Below are 20,839 nucleotides of genomic sequence, written 5' to 3'. Positions count from 1 at the left end.
GCCAAAGTACAATTGGCCCGTTTGAAATTCGCGCACTGTGACGTCACGACGTTTCGACCAACTGAAAAGCGTGACATTTCTGTCGACAACTGCTGCTTACAACGATGAGACATTAAAGGCTTTCGCCTTAATAAAGCACAACTTTGAATTCACACATCCAATTTAGCTGAAAGTTGCAACTATGGGAGGAAATAAGCAAGGTTCCACAGTATTTCTAAATTTTTAAAATGGGAATCCAAATGAATTGCACCCCTTCAAGTACGGACATAGGCTGAAAGATACTAGTGAAGCTGTCGCTCAAATCTGAATTTTCAGGTGGTAACCACCATGCCAGTTTCTTTGATGACGTAGGTAAACAGCTACTCAGCAAGGGCATAAGTGAAACAGCGCAAAAGAAGAAGCCCGTAGGCGGAACGAAGAAGGGACAGCGCTCATTCCTATCCCTTCTTCATTTCGCTTTCAGGCTTCTGACACTGTTTCACTTATGCCAGAATGGACCAATTAGCCCAGCAAAAACTCAGCAAGAGCACTGAAATTATGTCACATTATGGGCCTGGTGATATACATGATGTTAACTATACCACATGTATATCAGATGGCTAGTCACCCAATGTTATACTGTACACTGTCACAGTGTAATTTAAACAATTTCATAATTATTTCCCTAAATTTGAAAACTGTTTCACAGACCATTTCAGTTATTCATTGCTCTGGCTTCCAAAGGTTGGCAAATTACTGCCATGCATTGTTACAGACACTACCAAAGCTGTTAGGCAGACCTCTCACATTCTGCCTCTCACAACAGCAGACTTGAACACGCAGCATAAAATCAGAAAAGGACAGAAAGGAAACTTAAAACAACAAAGAGAAAGACGACCGGTGTGGTGTTTGGAGAGACATGCAATTGCTGATGAATCTTTACCATGCTTCTCTGGGCACACTGGACGATGAGCAGAGAGCTGAGCACGAGCGAGCGCAGTCGCAGCTCCTCAAACAGGGGGCCTTCGAATCGTTCCACGACGAAGACCGTGCCCCGGTCGCCTGCATACTCAGCCCCTGTCTCGCTGTGCACCACTGGAAGGCCGTGGCACTGCAAGCACACGACATTCATTTCCTTAATACAAACTTGAATCCACATATCTGTATATCTAATCCACAGTGCACACATCTTGCAGTTTAAATATTCAGTCCCTGAGCAATGCTAAACAGCACTAGTTACTCGTGATACGAAAGATGGCTAAAAATGCAAACCAAAGCCTGCTCACACATAACATGTCAATTTCCCCATCTTCACAAAAAGTGGCATGGGTTATTTATGCTGCAGCCCACAAAATTTCACTGGTCAACCATGCTGGCAGAAGGGCAATGCATTTTCTTGGCCCCTGCGCTCAGTGGCCACGCACTCTCATTTCACCGCTGGTATCTGAGTGCATGAACTTCACTCCGTCCCATTACTTGTCGGCAGTGAGATAGAAGCAATGCGCATGAGGAGACAGCTTGCCGACCCATGCAGGTGGCTCGTAAGGGAACAATAGCAGCACCAGCCGCCACCTGCAGGTCATGTGAAAGAGCCACTCTCCACTTCTCTCAGCCCCGTGTATTGCAAAACTGGATGCCAATGTTTCCTATTTTCATTTCGTTCGCTTGCTCATGCTTGTCTATTTTTGTGTTGCAGCTTTACCTCACTTGCCTGCTCACTATGAAGTTGTCCTTTCTCATTATTAGTTATTTGTGCTGTTGCACAAGCCATCACCTTGCTTTGAGAAACCGTATGGTTAAAATACTAGCATCTCTATGGTGTGGGTGTGCACTCGAGTAAGCTGAAATAGTGACATAAATAACAAGTCATAAAACTGCACAAGCATCACCACTACCTAAAAAAAATATACAAAAGAACATGATTTCCCAGAATACCGTTGCCCGTAGTAATACAGCCAAGTCACATTCATAAACATTGAGTGCCTAGCACTGAAGCCACCTTAGAACTGTCAAGAGCGCAACTTGCACACATATTACAACATGCTATATGCAATCATGTCAGCTCCATCAGTAGAGTGCCCGACACGGCGGCTCAGGGGTTACAGTGGCTGGCTGCGAAGCCCAAGGATGCGAGTTCAGTCCCAGCAACAGCAGCTACATATCGGTGGAAGCGAAATGAAAAAGGTGCCCGTGTGAATTGTGATGTCAATGCACATTAAAGATCCCGAGGCACTCAAAATTATTCTGCAGCCTTCCACTACAGCACCTCTTTCTTATTTCACTCTTCCACCCCTTCACTAATGGCACAGGGTTCGGTTCCAGTGTCCACAGAGAAGTAAGACAGTTATTTCGCCTTTTGCTTTTCTCAAAACCAATTTCATGCACCAATGTTTTCTTTTTTTAGCGTCTGCCACAAAGAAACCCAAAATGGACATCATTCAGGCTGAAAGAGCACGAGTACTAAACCCTGCATGCATCAGCGAGCATATTATACACATTGCTTTAGAGATCACATCCCAGACAATCCATAAACATCAACATTCTTCCACTAGCCTTTTTTTCCCTTTCTGGTTAACTCTGTTCAAGTACTGAGATATAGTGAGAGCTTATTTTGTGAAAAAAAAAAGAACAAAACAATGCCAATCTTTTTGACAGTGCACTTTTTGCCCTGTGATCCTGAGCACAGCAAAAAGTGCCTTCTTGCAGAAAGCTCTTTGCTTTGAACAGTTATAAAAATTGCAAGGTGCCTACTATTCTCAGGCAAGCAACCAAGCGGAACTTTTTCCAAATATGTTTCTTCCTTTGGCTTTGCCAAGATTTTCTGTACATTGCAAGCTGTACTTCATGCATGTCAAAGCACACAGATTCACAGGTAGTGTAAGTTAAAGGGAATTTGGTTGATGGGATGCTGACCTTGAGCTGAAACAATATCCTTCAGTCAATGTGTGACAAGTTTTTGTTGGTAGCACTAACGAATGAAATGCGATGATTAACACAGAGAAAAATTTTATGCCAATCACTACACATCTGCAATTTCATGCTAATTACGGACTTAACATGGCATGCTCACAACCACGTTTCATCAAAAACAAAACAAAAAAAAAACAAAAAAACATGTGACTGCATTCCTCAAAACAAAAATAATTGTGCCCCTCAGTATCATACCTTCTTGCAGGTCATTAAAGTCCTGTTTAGCAATTGTTACCGATCTATGGCGGGCGCATTCCTAAACCTCACCACTGTAGCATTTTGCCTTATTTCGCTGACTGTGTTACCATTCGAAACTACATAATGAGCTCATTCTTTCGCATCATTACGCTTCTGGCTAAGTCGATCCCCCTATAAAGCTGGCATTGAGTAGTACAATGTGAAAAGGAAAAAAAAAAGTGAGTAATATAACTTCTGTCGATTTTTTCGCCCCATCATCACGACGCTGGAATAGCCTCCCCTCTGTGACAACGCGCGATTTAAAAGCGCCTCGGCTAATACTGAATGGTATGGAGAAGTCAGGTTTCGTCTTTACCTCGCTTATCGACACTAACAGCTCCGGCGGCACCAGAAATAGCCGCTGTAGGCAACCAAAGAAGTGGCTGCGTACGAATTCGTCACGGCTAAAGGCCGGGAAAAGTTACCTTGGCAGCCTGAACGACCGCCGGGTCGTATCCGACTGGGCCCACGAGGCAGATTCTCGTCCTGGGATGCCCTCGACAGCCATGGGTTTCTGAAGAAGAAATGGTCCGCGACCAGTCAGCTCTGGCCGGCTGCCGCTGTCCGAGCTCACCGGTGTCATTCGGCGCATACGCGCTGCTGTTTGCAATGGAGCTTTCGCAGGCCATTCCGGCGGCGGCGGTGGCGACTTGGCTAGGCGACTTTAGAACATAACTCCTGAAAAAGGGGCCGGGTGGAGGCCTCGTCGTTTGAGCGCCTCGAGCGTCACCAGGGTCAGCCGGAGCCGCAGAGCGCAACCAAGGCGCAACACTCGACACACGGTTCTCCCCTTGAGAACAGCAGTAAGCTAGCGGCCTCGCACACAACGCAACCAACGCAACGCCCAAAAATCCGTTCAAACGAGGCGGTGCGACAGGGCACGGACCTGCTCCCTGTAGGAGATTGCCGGATGCATACTCCGACATACTTAAAACAAAATGATGACACAAATTTTATGCATTTTAAATAAAATTTGCATGTTTTACGCAAATTATGTACAACTATACCACAAAATTTTGTTCTCTGTGCTGCCACAAATTGGCGCACGAGCGTTGGAGGGTTGGAGCCGCCAGGTGTCGCAAAACAACATTTTTTTTTTCTTTTCACTCTCTCTTTTCTTTTATGCTGCTTGGGTTCTGGCAGTTCTATGGTTCTGGCGCTGCCAGTTCTCCTACGGTCGTTTTTTTTTTCTTTTTGTACTCACTTTCTCGCATAATTTTAAGCTTGTTAGGCCCCCTTACCGCCCTCTACCACCTCTATCACGGAAACTTGAGTTGCCCAAATTTTTTCAACCATCCCACGTTTGCCGCCTGGTTATGGCCAATCCCCTTGTGGGTATGCCATTTTATGAGGCCTGGTCGCCTGGTCACCACCCATATCGTTCTCTATGACCACCCGAGTGACACTCGTGTTGGTCGTGTGCACCGTGCTCGTGTTGCACGACACGGCGGCGTTAGAGAGCGGCGCGTCACGACGTTGAACCTGAGCTGCCAGGGCCCTGACGACGTACTACATACTGCATTTATTCTAGCTCTGCTTCTGCAGCTGTACGAGCAATCTCGTACAGACGGCTGCACACCTCCGCTGTGCTGTGCATTTGTGAGAGGTAAACTTGTTTCCAGCTTTAGGCCGCTCGTAAATGACGCGTGGCATGGGTTTGCTTGCTTTTATCAGCGTAGAATTAATAAAACGAAGATATGCGCCCATAAGTTCGCAACCTTGAGAAGGTGATAATCACCAACACGCAGCCTGGTAACTGCCTCCTTACTGCTCCTTGATCACCTTAAAGTCCTGATCACCTCAGCCGCGCCGTGAGAGAAGGCAGCTGGAAGGTAGGATTAGTGGAGGGCTCCGGAATAATTGCACTGACGTCGCACAGCAGATGGACGCCTTCATCAATGCGACCGCCCTAGAAGGGTTCAGCAACGCTTGACCTACGCATTCGATAACTCAATTCTCTTGTCAAATCGTGAATAAATGTCAGCGCATGGAGGTATGGCCCGCGTGCATGGAGGAAGAAAAGAAAGTTTTTTTTACCTCCATGCCCGCGTGACGGCGGAGTTTTTTTTTTTTTTCTTCATGCGGAGTTCCCGTTCCCGCTTGGTTTGGCTCGACTTGAAACGCCTCGGTTTTTGTGAAACGCTGTGAACCACCGAGCTATGACCAATGACTGAACAACGTTGTGACAGGACAAAACGCCTGCGGCTAAATATTAAATGTTATTTCGAGGAGTCTTTAGCAAAATCAAAAGGTGTTCAAAGGACATGCAAAGCTCTCAAGGTCCATACCATGGAGGAAGTTCTTTCCTTCCTCCATGGTCCATACCATAACGATCCATAAATTGATGGTCCAACATGGCGGCGGCCGTTCGTACTCGTTAGTGCTGCTGGATGCAGCTATGCAGCGGTAGCGATAACTGTGTAGTTTATGTGTTTCAATATGAGTGCGCAAACTTGTGTCAAGTTTTGTAACCTCGGTCGGATGGCATTTTCTCGGGCCTACCAGATACAAAGCCAGGCCGCACGAGTCGTGCTAGAAGAGGTAGGAAGCAACCGCGCGGTGGCATCGAACGTAGTTCTCGTCGTCGAACACGAGCCGGTGTACACGGTCGGCATCCGGTCCAAGCAGTACCCAGCTCGAGTCGAACAGGAGCTGCGCAGCTTGGGCGCAGACTTCGTGCGTACCGATCGGGGCGGCCTTATAACCTTCCACGGGCCTGGCCAGCTTGTGGCGTATCCGGTGCTCTACCTCGGCTCGTTCTTCAGGGACAAAAGCATGCGCGCGTACGTTTGCAGCCTAGAGAAGATGATCATCACCTTGTGCGCGCGTTTCCAAGTGGAGGCGAGGACGACAAAGGACACGGGCGTTTGGGTCGGAGACAATAAAATTGCCGCCATAGGTAACGTCATTCCCAAAGAGGTTCTTCGTGACTGCTCAGGGGACGCGGTTAGTGCCCGTTTGTGTTCGGGGCAGAGACTTCATAACGACCTGACGGCTCTTGCCCGTCTGCTCAGCAGTCCTAGGCAGCTTTTGTAGGGCCGCTTTACAACACGACCTATTTGCACTCTCCAATCAACAATTTAATGCGACTTGTCTGGAAGAGCTATTTAATGTAAAAACGAAAGTTTATAAAAAAGTTCAGCCATGTGATGTAAGCGATGTCTATTATTTTGTACGTAAGATTTGGGCTTACTGTTCAGTGTCAGTGTGTAAAAATGGCTGACATTGTAATGCTCGAAGAAAACAGAACAAGAAATGCAAACAGGACACAGCACTAATGTCGACTGAAGTTTCCTGGACACAGTTCAGTAAAATGCTAGAATAACACTGAGCTGTCACGATACAAACGTGCCCATGTTCACGAGGGCTATGCAAGCATTTGGTTTACTGTTCAGTATTGGTTAAGAGGCTGTGTGGAAATGGCTCATTGTAACGCTCGAAGAAAACACTAGAATAAGAAAAGGTACAAACAGAACACAGCACTAATGTCGCCTGAAGTTTCCTGCACACAGTTCAGTAAAATGCTAGAATAACACTGAGCTGTCACAATACATCCGTGCGCATGTTCATGAGGGCTAGCAGGCAGGCTGACTACAAAGATTTTTAGGTGTTTTGCTCATTAAACCAGGAGACAAGTGCCTGATAATACCATTCCTCGTGAACCAAGGGCTCATTTCTGAAGGAATGTGCTTGGTTGTATTGTATACCATATTTTGAAAACGAAGGCTAAGCCAAAAACAAGAGGACGGGACGTGACACAAGCTTGTATTGATATGCTCTAAAAGAAAAAAAAAATGTTCTGGTGTATAAGCATATAAGTTGTGGCATTTTACTGCCTATGTTCAGTAAACTTCATATGATGCCTAGCACTTTGTCCTGTGGGAACAATTTTTCTTTTGTTACTTTGGTTGCTGTGCACTATGGTGAGGCCATATAACACGTGCAGACTAGCCAAAATCTCTTCTTTAATTACACTCCGATGCGAAAAACTTCGTCAGCTATGGGGTGCCACTATAGAGAGATGGCATTTCAGCATTTCCAGCATGGCATACAGAAAGCAGGCAACACTAACCATCATGTTTGCTCTCAGTCCTACTGGTAGCATTGCACAGTTGTAAGCATGCCTGTACTGGTTTGTGCAGTGGAACTCAAATGCATTGCTTCTAAAAATAGAAAACCTGGCAGAAATGGAGAAAAACAAGACATGCCTTGAAAGTCTAATCTTTTTATGGAACTCAAAAAACAAGATTCCCAGCGTGCCAGCCCTTGCACTTTCAAGGTTTTGCTTGTGGGCTCATACGAGATGCCACCATGAGCCATGTTTGTTCCAGGTGTCCATGGCAGCAGATACGTTACAACGCATGGCATTGCTATCAACTGCAACACAGACCTTGGCTGGTTTGACCACATAGTGCCCTGCGGCATCGAAGGCAAGGGAGTGACATCGCTGACTCGGGAATTGGGCCGGGAGGTCACAATTGACGAGGTCTACCCAGCCCTTGTGGCTTCCTTTGAACAGCAGTTTGGATGTTCCACAGTAGAAGAAATAAAAAGGTCATGACCAGATCGCCTCGCTTCCACTCACAAGTTTCGTCACACTGTGTACAGTGCAGCTTCAGTGAGCACAAGTGCAGAGTCTTGTCCAGCCTTTTCGATGCCACTCGATGCCAATCCCGGCGATTTCATGCAACACCACGAAAACTACAGAGGCGCTAACTGTGATGAGGCCATGTATCACAAGCCCCTCGGTCACATTCCACAAGTTTTACTGTACTTAATTAGACTCTGCACGTGCCCTTCTAACATCATGTTGCGTACACTTCACTTCGCATTTTTGGAAGGCAGACCAAGCAAGTGGTTTTATGTGCAAGCAGTACCATTTCACTGACGCAGCGACAAAGCACCATTTTTCTTGAGGACACAAGATGCAACACTGCCACTGATGAGTCTCAGAAACGTTCCATTTGATACAAGGTGGTCATCACAGTCCCCTCTTGATGGGCTTGGGGGCGATGTAGACTCGCACCGGCTTGCACAGCTCAATAGTGTGGTCCTCGACGCGCAGCCCTGACCGCTGGCTGCTGCTGCCCTTGCTGGGAGCCGCCGCCTCGGTGTCTGTGAAGTCCAGCACCAGGCCCATCTCCACATGGAGGGCCTCTGCACACACATGCTTGTTTCACGAAATACACTCTTCAATGCGTGGAAATCTTTTCTTCCACAAATGCTGCCAAGCGAAACCAGCAAACTGAAAACTTGCTTGGTTTACAAAGTCCTCAGACAAACCCTGACTGAATTCCTATTTTGCTTAACTGCAGTAATCAACATTTCTCGAGGGTAGGGCTCTTTTGCACTACCGCATTCACAGGTGGTTGTAGTCTGCACTGATGGAGCCATTAATTCGCATATAGCTGTTTCTGCTACAGCCTCCAGTGATGGAATGCTTTCTCACCTGACCAGACGCCATGCGAGAGCAACACCGTGGTGTACAGCCGGTATTTGAGCTCTTCCAGCTGCCGGAAATCTGCAAGCCTGGGCAGGATCAGCTGCACTTGCTTGTCTGGGTACCTCACCTGCAGCAACAGTAGCGGGCCCCCATATTTTTTTTATTACGAAAAGTACCGTACCCATAGGACTGCCCCCTCCAAGCGTTGCCCCTGCAAGGGGGAAATCCCAACTGGATTGCTGAGGTGCGTGCCTCGAATTGGAGTTACCTTGACACGGACATTCCGGATGTCTTGGACACTTTCTATCTCGGCGTCCAGGGTAATTGGCAGCACAAGGCCTGCAGTGAACTTCTGCGGCAAATCAGTTTCTCCGGCAGGTTCATACAGGACAGCACGTGTTTGCTTGATGCGCTCCAGTCCACTGTTTGGGTGGGCTCTGGGCAGAGGAATAGCAAAGTTTTGCAGCGCAATAAATGTATACTGACTGCTGTGTTGCTCAGAAAAAATCGAAAAAAAAAAAATTCCCTTGGGCTAACCGCATGTTCCTTCGGTACTAGAACAGCTAATCTGGGCAAGAAGGTATGGATTCGTTGCTATGGAGCAGCACGCAACAATGACAGACAAGGGTTGTGTGTCCTCTCCTTTCTTGTCTGTCTTGTGCTGCTCCATAGCAATGAATGTTTGTTCGGGCTCATATTTTGCAAAGAGGTGGCAATTGGCAGTCAGTTTTGTTTTAAACTAAGTTTGGGTGGGGTACCTGCTGCATTCGGTTGAAATTAATCTAAAATCTCCATCGTCTGCGGTGACATCAAACTGAAATGGTAAGCTTTCACAGCAGTGGTGCCATAGCGCCATCTCGCGCCCACCAGAACGTGCAATCTACTGCTGGGGCTGTGGAGAAATGCAACGGAGAGAAAGTGGTTGCGTGGTTAGTTCGAAAATGTTTTCTCGACTACTTTATTAAGGCGAAAGCCACCCCAGGTCCATTATGAGAAAAGCCGGCAGCACGCGTGCGTGTATACGTGTGTGCACTCGCAGATGGTACAGAAAATCCCAGCGATGTTAAGAAAAACGGGGTGACATCATCAAGCGGCTGTACCACGCACACTGCAAGCTGAGCACCGCCATTTCAGACAATGATATACATGTCGTTCATCTATATATACCCCCTAGTGATTGACCTCAATGTGACGCCAGTTTTTCCGACTATATTTGTGCCAAAATTGTGAACAATCATTTGTCGTAGTGTTCAGGGTAGTGTCAAATGATTTCTCGTTGCATATAGCTTACATGTGCTAGTCAAGTTGGAGGCCAGCTTGCAACAAGGATTAGAACTCATGAAATATGCACCTTCAATTGTATGCCTTTTCACACTCTTTACCTCTTCTCTTAAGGTGCAAAAAGCAATTTTTGTATTAAAATTGTGACGCAACTGCGGGAGGGGTTAGCATACATCTGTTAGTCAGGTTGCAGGCTATCTCACGATGGCTATTCGAACTGAGTGTCCACATGTTTCACTCGGACCTTTGTGGATTCAGCGTTTGTGGAATCGGCAGCTTTCTGAGGCGGGTCTTCATTTCATTTTTCAGTGCTCAACCTGCGTTGAGGTTCAACGCTCATGATGACAAATGCCTTCACAGCACATAAGCAGTCTTAATTGCCCTCTGAATTTTTTTTGTGCAAAATAAAAAAACTGGCGGGGGCTTAGCTTTGGTTAAGCCTGGTAGGTTGCGAAAGTAGGTGTTTTATACTGCATATGCAACACCTGTAGTGGGAAGAGCGCGGCGCGCCATGCCAAGCAGCCGCCGTTACCCGACGAGCCGAGTTGGTAGCCCCTCTCTCGCTCCTGGTATGACGCCACGCTGTGACATCACTAGACACGGTATGACGTCAGGGGTCATTCTAAAGGTCAAGCGTGCCAAGTGGCCGCCGCTACGCGAAAGGCCGTTCTTGAGAGTAGTATTGCTTTCGCAATAATAAATACTGCCACGACTGGGGTTCGAACCCGTGGCAGCGCGAACAGATCAGCTTCGCTGGCCACTGCACGAGAGCACTAGGCCATCGCTGCAGCCAATCAAGCCTCTTGTTACACTGCAACACACTCTCGCGCTGTGCACTGCACATTGTCTTCTTCACCAACTAATACTACGATCAAGCTATATTCGCGCTTTGAGCTATGCTACGTGGCTATAGTAATGGAAAGATATGCGCTGCATGCATTGGCGCAGACACCATTGTGGCAGAAACACTGCACTAGAGCAATACATGTTGGCGTTGACAACACTGCTACATAAATGCGGCACTGGTGCATAGGCCATCGGCATACATTGGGCAAACTGACACTTACAATGAAAATCTCGAAGACTTGCATAACTGGCTCCCTGAGTCAGTGGAGACCTTAATCGCGCTTTCAGGTACGTGGCAATGGTGTCCACCTGTAAAAAACTGTTGCTTTTGCACAATATGTTGTGGTTAGCAAAGCTAACCCGCCAGCCAATTTTTATGCGAAGCATACTACTTTAGCTACCACTTCAGCCCTTCACCGTGGTTATGCGCCTCCAAATCACGTGATACATGACGTCACACCACGTGACACGATGACGTCACGACAGTAGAGAAACGGGGGCCCACCTCGCGCCGTCGCTGTGGTTGTGCGCCTCCAAATCACATGATACATGACGTCACACCACGTGACACGATGACGTCACGACAGTGGAGAAACGGGGGCCCACCTCGTGCCGTCGCTGTGGTTGTGCGCCTCCAAATCACGTGATACATGACGTCACACCACGTGACACGATGACGTCACGACAGTGGAGAAACGGGGGCCCACCTCGCACCGTCGCTGTGGTTGTGCGCCTCTAAATTACGCGACACGATGATGCTTCGCATTCTCCAGGCTTAACCAAGTTAAGCCTCAGCCATTTTTTTTTTAATACTGTTTGCAAACGACTGCCCCCTCCCCCGACTTTGCATTTCCCCCATGCGTTTTTCCACAGCTTCCCAGCACAGTAGATTGCTCGGTTATCTGAACGGCGCATGATGGCGCTACCAGCACCATTGCTGCAAAAGCTTGCTGCTTTGGTTCGCTCTTGCTGCAGATGATGGAGATTTCCAATTAATTTTGACTGCATCAGGTAGGTACACCACCCAAACGTAGTAGAAAGCAAAATTGACATCTAAATGCCACCTCTTTGCAAAATTTGAGCCCGAACAAGCGAGTGATTAGGCCGAGAGAATTTAAAAAAAATTTTTCTCCAAGCGACGCAAGTCACTAGAGTTGCTTGAGCAGTCATTTCACAGGCTTTTACAGCTTTACAAAGGGCAAGATTCCTCATACATACAAGATTTCTCATTTCTGGACCGCCCATGAGGCACTTATTACTCAGGGGCTTATACTTTCACCCAGTTTTGAGGCATGCCGGACACAAACGTAATTGACTTTCCATGACAGTGTGCACAGAATGTGACAACCTTGTTTGCCATGACTTGGGACTTCTGGGGGATAATGCTTGCACTGATTGCTGCACAGCAACCCATGTACCACCTCTGGACCTTCCGTGCATGTCTATCACTCTTCTCGAGTGTGTGGATGCAACTTTACTACGTAAGCAGTATGAGTGCCATTAGGCAAAAATGCTGGCATGTCTCTGCGTGGCTGCTGAGTGAAGCCTCTGCAGCTTGCAGAGAGCCAAGCATGAGATGAGAGGGGAAATCTGCTGAGGTGGAGAGGTGGGCGCAGCAACGTCGCCAAGCGAGCGGAGAGTGTGGAGAAACAGAAAGCTGTGCTGAAAGTGAGCCCATGTCAGAAGATCATGTCAGCAAGCATGCGTCATCGGCTGATCCAATGCAGCGTGCCTAGTAAGCTGAAATGTGTATGTGTATGGCGTCACTGTTGCCATTTTGTTGTCCAGCGCATAGCTTCAGCGGTGCAAGCCGGAGGAGGAGGTAATCCCTTTAGGCATGTCGGTAGCCTTTCGCCGCGCTTCACAGACAACAAAATGATGGCGGCTGTGACGGTGGCAAATACTGCCTATAATGCAACAAATGTAAAAGCGTAAAAAAATCATTAGTGAGCTATAAAAGCCACCCAAAGTAAAGCGAAATTAATTGATGCATCTCTCAGGCAACGGGATGCGGCATCAAATGGAAAAGCGTCATCCTAAAACCGCATTTTGCTTACAGTTAACTCCATCAGAACATCTGAGCATCTGACAATCTTTTTCTGTCTCAGCACTGTGGTGGCAGAGAGAGACCTGCTGGAATCGAATGCCAGAGAAAGAGAACAAGACGGACCCTGGCTGGGCGGTGTCGGCTGCGAAGCGTAGCGTGGGGCAGGCGTGTGCTTGGAGCAGAGGCTGGAGCACGCGGGCCACGGCCCCCGGCTTGGGCTCCTCGAGGGCGTCCACCTCGCGCAGCATGGCAGCTGTGAATGCATCTGGCTGGAGGTCATGCTCCTCGAGGAATCCCTGCAGGGCTTCAAGCTGCTCGAGGAAGGCCTCGCAGAGCCCCAGTGCAGAGGCGTTGCTACCCCGGATGACCACCACCAGCTGCAGGGCAAGTGCCCGCAGGCGCAGCTGTCGCAGATAGCCCTCCTCGGCCGGACGCAGGCCCAGGAACTGCCGCTGCAGCACAAACGTCTGCTGCAGCAGCTGCTCCAGCAGGGAACGCAGGGCAGAGCCTTGAAGCGGGGACGCGGCTGACAAGTTGAGCCAGCTCTTGTTGGACAGGATCTGTGGTGGGGAGAAGCACGACCGGTTCAGCCTTCGGTGGGCACAAGCCTTGCTCAAACAGCAGCAGCTTCCTATTATGCCAGCTGCCTTCCACACTTGTACCCCAGAGGAACACTCAGCTATGCAACCACTTATCCTAAGAAAAAGCAACACCCGTCTCCGGGGAAACCAAGAAGCCGCACAGTGTCGTACCTTTGCGAGCAGCAGCTGGCACCGGATGTACAGACTGGCACAGCTGGCTGCAGCTGTAAGTTGAGGCTCAATCTCAGCCAACCGCTCCAGGTCCCTGCGCCAAGAGCCTCCTCAGAATCCATGCCCACCGTATAGGATGTGGGCTAGTCACTATACAAACAGGGGTGTCTCCTGGCTTTTCTGGACTGGCTCCTTTGTTGTGTCACACCCATAGCCGTCCAGAAAAGGGGACAAGGGGGGGGGGGCCTTCCTTGGGATTATGGATATTTTTATGCATTAGCAGAAAACAACTACACAGCTTGATTAGCACGTTTAGGTAATAGTAACTTTTTGCGCTGCGCTTAATAAGTCTAATTTTTAGTTCACTATTATTCCAAAGTATGTTCTCCAAGCCTAGCACTAATTTGCTGTTTCTAATTTTAGTTTCATGTGCATAGTTTAGACCACAAATAGTGCCGTTTTGGTGCTAACCTACCGCCTCCCACATCCCCGGCCATCGGGTGTCTCCCTTCCTGCAAAAAGTTCTGCGGACAAAGCCCTTGGTCACCCCCCATGGTGGAGACACTGTGCCAGTCAGGCCTCAGCAGCAGCAGCAGCAAAGGTCTCACTGTCTGACACAGCGAAGAAGCACACTTGCCGAACAGAGGTCTCCAGCCAGCCTTGCCTGGCCGTTGGGTGGCGCAGCTCGGCGGCCGACACACGCTCCAGGGCCTGGTGCAGGAAGCTGTGTGACTGCACCAGCGAGCTTGAGGCCGCCCCTTCCGACGGACCGCTCTGCTGGTTGGGCAGCTGCAGCTGTGGGGGCACCAGGCTGGGCAGTGAGTCCTTGAGGTAGGAATAGTGCCGCAGTGTGTGCTCCTCAAACAGGGGCACCATGGTGGGGCAGCCTGCAGCCGCATTGAACACCAGGATCAGGGTGCTCATGTCTGAAATTGGCACCAGTCAAGGCTTATGTCTGCTACGCAGCAGCAACAATCAGTACCATGCCACTGCCACCAACAAGGATACAGGCCGGGTCCTCGACGTCGGGCTCTGGTAGGTCAAAGTATGCATGGATGCCCAGGAGTTCAGGAACCAGTGGAAGCGTCAGGTACGGATGTCGCACACCCAACAATCGCAGACACCTGCAGCCAGATGAAAGAGAACATTTTTCAGCCACAAAATTTCCCTCTGAAGCAGTAGCCCAATAGTGCACGGCTACACTGCAGATACAAGGAGATGCGCAACAGCAGAAAATGGCGTGTGTCCACCTTCTTTCATCTTTGTTGTCATTCACAGATACTGACAAGCTTCAGGGTGCGACGCCACGGAGATGTTGCAGTGTAGGTGTCAGCAGTGACTTTCATTGTGTATGCAAAACGGCGGGACTGTCCTCATTCAGTGTGCCACACTTGCGTGTTTTTCAACGTAATTTGCAACACGCCGACAAGTTATGATATGGTTGATCCCACCACAAGGCACCGCATTTCTGGGCTTCGTAGGCATCAAATATATAGATATTTTAATACTAGTTGGAGGTCGATTTTAGACCATGAAACTTTTTAGGCAGGAACTTCAGAGTGTATTAATCCCGAATATGCCATTTTTGCTAAATCGAAATTTTCGCGTTTTTTGATCATTTCAAGACCCGCATCTCCCCTTAAACAAGGCACGTGCTTGAGAAGAAGACTGGGTGGCGATGCCGGACTACTGGAGGCTTCCAGATGATCAGGCCCCATGTTGGCACATTGTGAGAATAATTACTAAAATTAGTATGCAGCAGCCAGAGTGTACCTCCATAGGGAGCGCTTGTCCTGCGGGTAACGCTTCAGGTTGTCCAGAAGGGCATCAACGCATGCCTTGAGGCCCGCCTTGGTTGACAGGCAACACCCACCAAGCACCTCATGGAGGGCCTCCCGGATGTCCATCGAAGAGTCCTGCACAGGAGCTGATTCAAGCCTCTGTTCTGTGGGCAAAACTTGGTCACAACACAGACACTGATTCTTACATCTAAATGCTGCACTGAAGACACTGCTGATACAGTCAAACGTTGCAATAGATTTACCTAACCCATTGGCTTCCAATGCCATCGAATGAATGCCCACGGGAGGTAGGGCCACATTACCAAAGCCGCTTTTATAGCCATCCCAAGATGACACTATGATAGATTGTCGAATAGATTCTTGTTTTTATTCGCTGATACTTCAGTTGGCTGTTCTTTAGTGTACGAGCTTACAGCCAAGACGTAGAGCAAATGCGGTCCTTCTAAAGTAGAAATAATATTCGCTTTGACAGTAATGGTGATGCTCAGTGCAGCAATCAAAGCAACATCTCGTCATATCATGGTGATGAGGAAAGAAACAGCAGTGATGTGGAACCACCAAAAACCCACCCCTACGATGCAACACATCCACAATAACAGTATAGCATCCACTACTTTCAGAGAGTACATAAACACACTTTTATCAGTATTATTCAACAACATTTTTCTAAACACCCATTTTTAAGAGCAAAACTGGCATTCGCAGAGTGCCTGCACTCAGGGTGGAAAGTTAGATCAGTACAGAGGCACAAGAGCACTGGAAAAAAACAAAACTCAAGAGTCAATGAGTCAACAAAAGAGTGATTATTCCCCTTGAAGTCTTCGTAAAAGCTTTCATATTTCATACCTCGCTTTTACAACTGCTCTTTGGTACCATGCTGCTCTCACAGAAGCTCATGTACTAGTGCGTTTCACAACAGTAATCTCTGATTAATGTCAGTGCACAACACAATCACACTTGATATGGCGCAAGGTTTCACTGAAAAAGCATGTCACCTCAAATGAGATCAACACGTCCCGACTGGCAAGGTGCTGTGGCCTACCTCGAGCACTGCCAGGACCGTTTCAAGCTGGTCCTCCCGCAGCACAATTTGGTTGCTGATGCGGCCCAGGCACTGGATGGCCTTGAGGCGCACCTCCTCAATCTCGTCGTTGAACATGTCGACGATGAAGTCCAGTGACTGGGCAGCAAAGGATGGAAACTGCAGCGCCAGGCGACACAGGGAGTCCAGAGACGCCAGCCGCACTTCTGCACGTGGTCAGCACAGGAGGGCTCCACAGTCAGCACTGCTCTGTTCCAAGCTAAAGCTCAAAGAGTGCCAGTTCTGTTTCCGTCTGGCCTCACAGAAGAGGCCACTAGCTGCACAGACAGTACCGATGGATGAGAGAAACGGTCCAATGCTCATCGAGGTGCGAAACATGAACATGGTCTGGTGCCTGCTGGAGTCAATCTTTTTATCACAAAACTCTATCTACACTCTCCGAGCATTCTTAGAAACTCCTAATTATTACCCTGTGCGACCGATTTCCTTCTTAAGTTGGATTAAATGTCCCAGCACCCACCATTTTTTTATGTCAACGCAGAGAGTAGGAGAGGACAACCAACATGGCTGCCATGGCGAAAAGCAGGCGCAGAGTGCTTTTCAGCCAATCGAGTGGTGGCTTGCTGCTCTGACCTTGGCAGAGTAATATGCGGAGCAATGTTCGAAAATGTACGAGCTGCTGGTCAGACTATGTTTAGTCAGAGCAGACGGTCGGATGCATCACCTCCATGGCAAGAAAACATAGCTTGCTTGCTTTGGGCTTGTTATTTTGGTGATATGTTCCCCGAACTACAAATATGCAACAGTTTTATCAAAATATTGCTTACATCATGCCAAAAAAAAAGAGTAATAAAATTACTTTGGTTGTCTTCACGGATTATAGTATTTTCACTGGCCTTCGCAGAGCGCTGAGATTGAGTCTCGCGAAAGCAAATAGTCCACATATATTTTTATTTCCATGGGCTTAATTTATGGTTATGTTGTCTGTGACTGAAACGTCGCAAATGCTATTCTAGAGGCCCGTGTGATGTGCGGTGTCAGTGCATGTTAAAGAACCCCAGGTGGTCGAAATTTCCGGAGCCCTTCACCACGGCGTCCCTCATAGCCTGAGTCGCTTTGGGACATTAAACCCAAACAAACAAACCAACCAACTATTTTATCATGGAAACGCTAAAAAACAAACTTTTCCAGAACACTCTTTAGCACACCTTCTCAAACTTTTCCAGAACGATCTTCAGTACACCTTCAAGTCACAGATGTTAAACATGAAAAGGAGCTTAAAACCACACCTGAGGAAAACCAAAGTGAAAAAAAAGAGGACAGAAACAAACATAAAAAGATCAAATGCAACAAACAAATAAGTAATAAAAATTATGCCTGAGCAAAAATTGAAGATGAAGTAACAAAATTAAAAGAAATAATAACAAAATGCGTGCAAGAACCATCAGGAAGCTACAGGAAAAATAAAAAAAGCTGAGTCAAGGGTTAAAAACAAAGGGAAAGCAAACAGACACAAAACAGCAAACTATGCTATAGACATCCATCAAAGTACTAGTAAAGTTCATTATCAAGCAATGAAACAGAAGCTGCACTAATGCAACTGACCCGTGCATTTGCTCTGATGCTAACCAGCCAGTATGAAAATATCTGGCTGCCTTACAATGCTTCATGACAACCTTCAATCAGTTTCTTTGTAAACATTAGTGTAGTTATTCAAATATAATGCAAGTTTTATAACAGAAAATAGAAGGACAAATTCCCCCTCATGTTAAAATCAAATATGCGCATTATAATGAAATATTACGTGGACACAAAAGCACACTGCCATAATTACTCGCATGTTAGTTGATGCTCCATGCATGTTGATTCTCAACTTCGGGAAATGAGGAAAAAAAAAAAAACAAAGAATGGCACCTTGGCTGGCCAGTGCAAGCTCTTATCAGAACAACAGCAGAGCAGAAAGAAATTCGTCACTGGAGACTGCGCACTTGCATATCAAGCGTGAAACGCATTGTCCCAAGGAAATACAATAGAACGCCTAAGACATAAAGGCCTCTGTCTGAAAGTCTGCAGTGCCGCTGATGTCGCATGCTAATCGCGGTAATTTGCTTTGGGTGCACAGAAAGCGTGGCGCCGCTACTGCACACGAAAAGGCGGTCTCACTGCTTCTCTCTGTATTGGTATCTAATGCACATTTTAGTGAAGTAAAATCTGCATGCTGCTGCACTGTTTTATGTGTAAGACAAAGACTCTCGTTTAAAAGCTGCCGGGAACCGTGGCTGATGTTTGGGAGGTATGACTCGTCTCAAGGTTGAGCGACTGGGAGAAGTTTCATTTTTACGACAAAGCCTCTAAAGTGCACGGTCGATATGATGATAACGTGGCGAGACTCCATGCTTATCTTCGTATCTGTCTTATCTGCTAATCTTTCGTGCAGCTCTCTTGAAATAGAAGGGGCATGTGAAAGCCATTTTTGAGGTACATTTGTTCATGAACTTCCACCTACCTTTCTGTATACTGCAACTTCGTTCCTCACGTTACATTGAGTTTTCTTTTTTTTTTTTTCGTTTATGTTCCTGCAAAGTCAACCCTTATTTTAAAATTATGTTTTCCCTCCAACCACTTCACGCCCACATAGTAAACCTTCACGTATTTTGGTCGCGCTACATACAGGTAAATACTGTAAGTCTGTCATATTGGAAATTTCACTGCACACAGTTGTGTTACTCTGCACATTCAAGGGCATAACAAATGACCAATATAATAACCGCCGCACCAAGGAATTCATCCTCCAGGCCGTGCACAAAGGCGCCGCAGGCCCCTGAGCCCATAAGGCTCACGCTCTGGGCGTCCACTTCCTCCCGAGGGGCATCATCCGCCCACCGCTGGCCCGATGACCACTCGCCGCTCTCGTAGCTTTCCCGCTGACGCTCGTGGGCAGATCGCTTGCGCTGCAGGTACACAGCCAGAATAAATAATGCGCCCCTGCTGGGGAAAATGGTACTCTGCAGCGAGAGAACAGTGCTGCGAGGAAACCCACAGGCACAGGTGAGGAAATAAGATGTCTGCTGCAACCACAGAAACACTTGCAACCATTTCCCCTCACCAGCTAAAGCGTGTGCTGCTTGGTTGGCCCTATGCTGATGCCAGGATCGCCACGCTGACACAAGGATTGCCAGTTGCATGGGTGCATCGCATGAGCTGTGGCGCACAGGCATACATCACCAAGCCATGATTGCCAGTCATGCAGTCGTGCACTCAAAACTTCGACGACCGACACCACTTTAAAAAGAAGCACCAAACGGTGCATTGGGTGCATTATTACAGCACTGGCAAGTGAAAGCAGCTCATGAACAAGATTAGTAAGAAGACCACTTTGCGGGTTGCTCTAGTGAATTTATTGCAGAAGGCGTCATAAAGTGTATCCAAGAACTTCAGGCCCGCTGGTAGTGTCGACAGAAAATGGCTTGATCAGCATTGAAAACCGTGTGGCGGATGCTATGGAAATGCATCTAAGTTCTTTGGGCGCCATTGCTACCACAAAACATTCTACTAAAAGCAGATGAAAAGTATGCCACGTGGAGAAAGGAGCAATCAAAAGCGACCCAGGTGAAAGGTCGGATAGCCAAGCAATGCTGCATTCAAAATAGCACGAAGGACTACAACCCTGATGCCCTCTCGAGAAATAAACATGGCACTCAACTTTGAATGCTCTTTCCTCAAAACTGCTTTTCTGGGGTGCTGCTCACCTTGTGCAGCTCATTTCTTCATGACTGTTCCACCCTGCTCATTTTGTTGCACTCTCTAAACCACATCAAATACAATGACAATCTTATTTTATGAGGTTGAAGAATTATGAAGTTTTGTTGTGATAATTTGTTTGCAATTGACACATTTCTACAGTTACTACACATCAAGAATTAACAATTAAAAATTTTCTTCTCGCGGAAATAATAAAATAAGATGGCCATGATGCGTAGCATACATTCAGAAATCCAATGAAGCTTGAAGCAGTTTTCTGCCATGATTTATCTAGTCTACAGACTTTCCAGAAGGTGTAGAAGAGAAAAAAATATCGAAGAAAATAAAGTTCTTTGGGTATAGTGCTGAAATTTGTGCACTTACGTTTGGAAACCTAACAGGCAAAAAAAAATTCACCGAAACCCATCAAAAAGAGGAAAGTTGATGTTGAAAGCCGTGTTCCCACTTAAAAGGACCCCTGCCCGAGAGAGACAACAGTTGCCACCGCAAGACAAACAGCCCAAGTGCTCATATCAGTGACGACTCAAAGGGATGGTGCCTACCCTGAGGTTCGACATGAGCTTCTTGTCCAGGGTCTGCTCCAGGAAGTGCAGGCTCACATGTCCCATGGTCCCCTGCAGTGAGTCACCAAGTTTAATTTCAAAACCACTATCTAACACGAGAAAGCTGCTGATGATC

The 20,839-nt window shown here is 47.5% G+C and overlaps 3 protein-coding genes across 4 annotated transcripts in view; 1 reads left to right on the top strand and 2 right to left on the bottom strand.

The window, feature by feature from the left end:
- Positions 1-4,220, bottom strand: part of pbl (epithelial cell transforming 2 pebble) — a 38,312-nt gene extending 34,092 nt beyond the window's left edge. The window contains exons 1-3 of one of the 2 annotated variants that reach the window (XM_089543111.1): positions 3,761-4,220; positions 3,612-3,700; positions 923-1,090 (exon numbers count right to left, since the gene is read on the bottom strand). In XM_089543111.1, coding sequence (XP_089399237.1) covers positions 923-1,090; positions 3,612-3,700; positions 3,761-4,112 — 609 coding nt within the window. In that variant the 5' untranslated portion in view covers positions 4,113-4,220. The remainder of the gene's footprint in view (positions 1-922; positions 1,091-3,611; positions 3,701-3,760) is intronic. The other variant, XM_089543110.1, reaches the window with a different exon arrangement.
- A 1,294-nt stretch (positions 4,221-5,514) lies between these two features.
- On the top strand, positions 5,515-7,752 carry Lipt2 (Lipoyl(octanoyl) transferase 2). The gene is made up of 2 exons (XM_089543106.1): positions 5,515-6,085; positions 7,518-7,752. The coding sequence occupies exons 1-2, from the start codon at positions 5,614-5,616 to the stop codon at positions 7,745-7,747; spliced, it is 702 nt and encodes a 233-aa protein (XP_089399232.1). The 5' UTR covers positions 5,515-5,613; the 3' UTR covers positions 7,748-7,752.
- The window catches only part of IntS4 (integrator complex subunit 4), a 33,193-nt gene continuing 19,749 nt past the window's right edge, over positions 7,396-20,839 (bottom strand). Inside the window, exons 7-17 of the mRNA XM_089543102.1 lie at positions 20,704-20,775; positions 19,176-19,350; positions 16,400-16,605; positions 15,329-15,471; positions 14,564-14,679; positions 14,193-14,481; positions 13,556-13,649; positions 12,927-13,363; positions 8,898-9,066; positions 8,636-8,756; positions 7,396-8,343 (exon numbers count right to left, since the gene is read on the bottom strand). Coding sequence (XP_089399228.1) covers positions 8,168-8,343; positions 8,636-8,756; positions 8,898-9,066; positions 12,927-13,363; positions 13,556-13,649; positions 14,193-14,481; positions 14,564-14,679; positions 15,329-15,471; positions 16,400-16,605; positions 19,176-19,350; positions 20,704-20,775 — 1,998 coding nt within the window. The 3' untranslated portion in view covers positions 7,396-8,167. The remainder of the gene's footprint in view (positions 8,344-8,635; positions 8,757-8,897; positions 9,067-12,926; positions 13,364-13,555; positions 13,650-14,192; positions 14,482-14,563; positions 14,680-15,328; positions 15,472-16,399; positions 16,606-19,175; positions 19,351-20,703; positions 20,776-20,839) is intronic.

Source organism: Amblyomma mixtum, chromosome 5 (assembly GCF_055824585.1).
Source record: "Amblyomma mixtum isolate Tamu chromosome 5, ASM5582458v1, whole genome shotgun sequence".
In the NCBI taxonomy this organism is placed as follows: domain Eukaryota; kingdom Metazoa; phylum Arthropoda; class Arachnida; order Ixodida; family Ixodidae; genus Amblyomma; species Amblyomma mixtum.
This window is presented reverse-complemented; position numbering and strand designations above follow the sequence as displayed.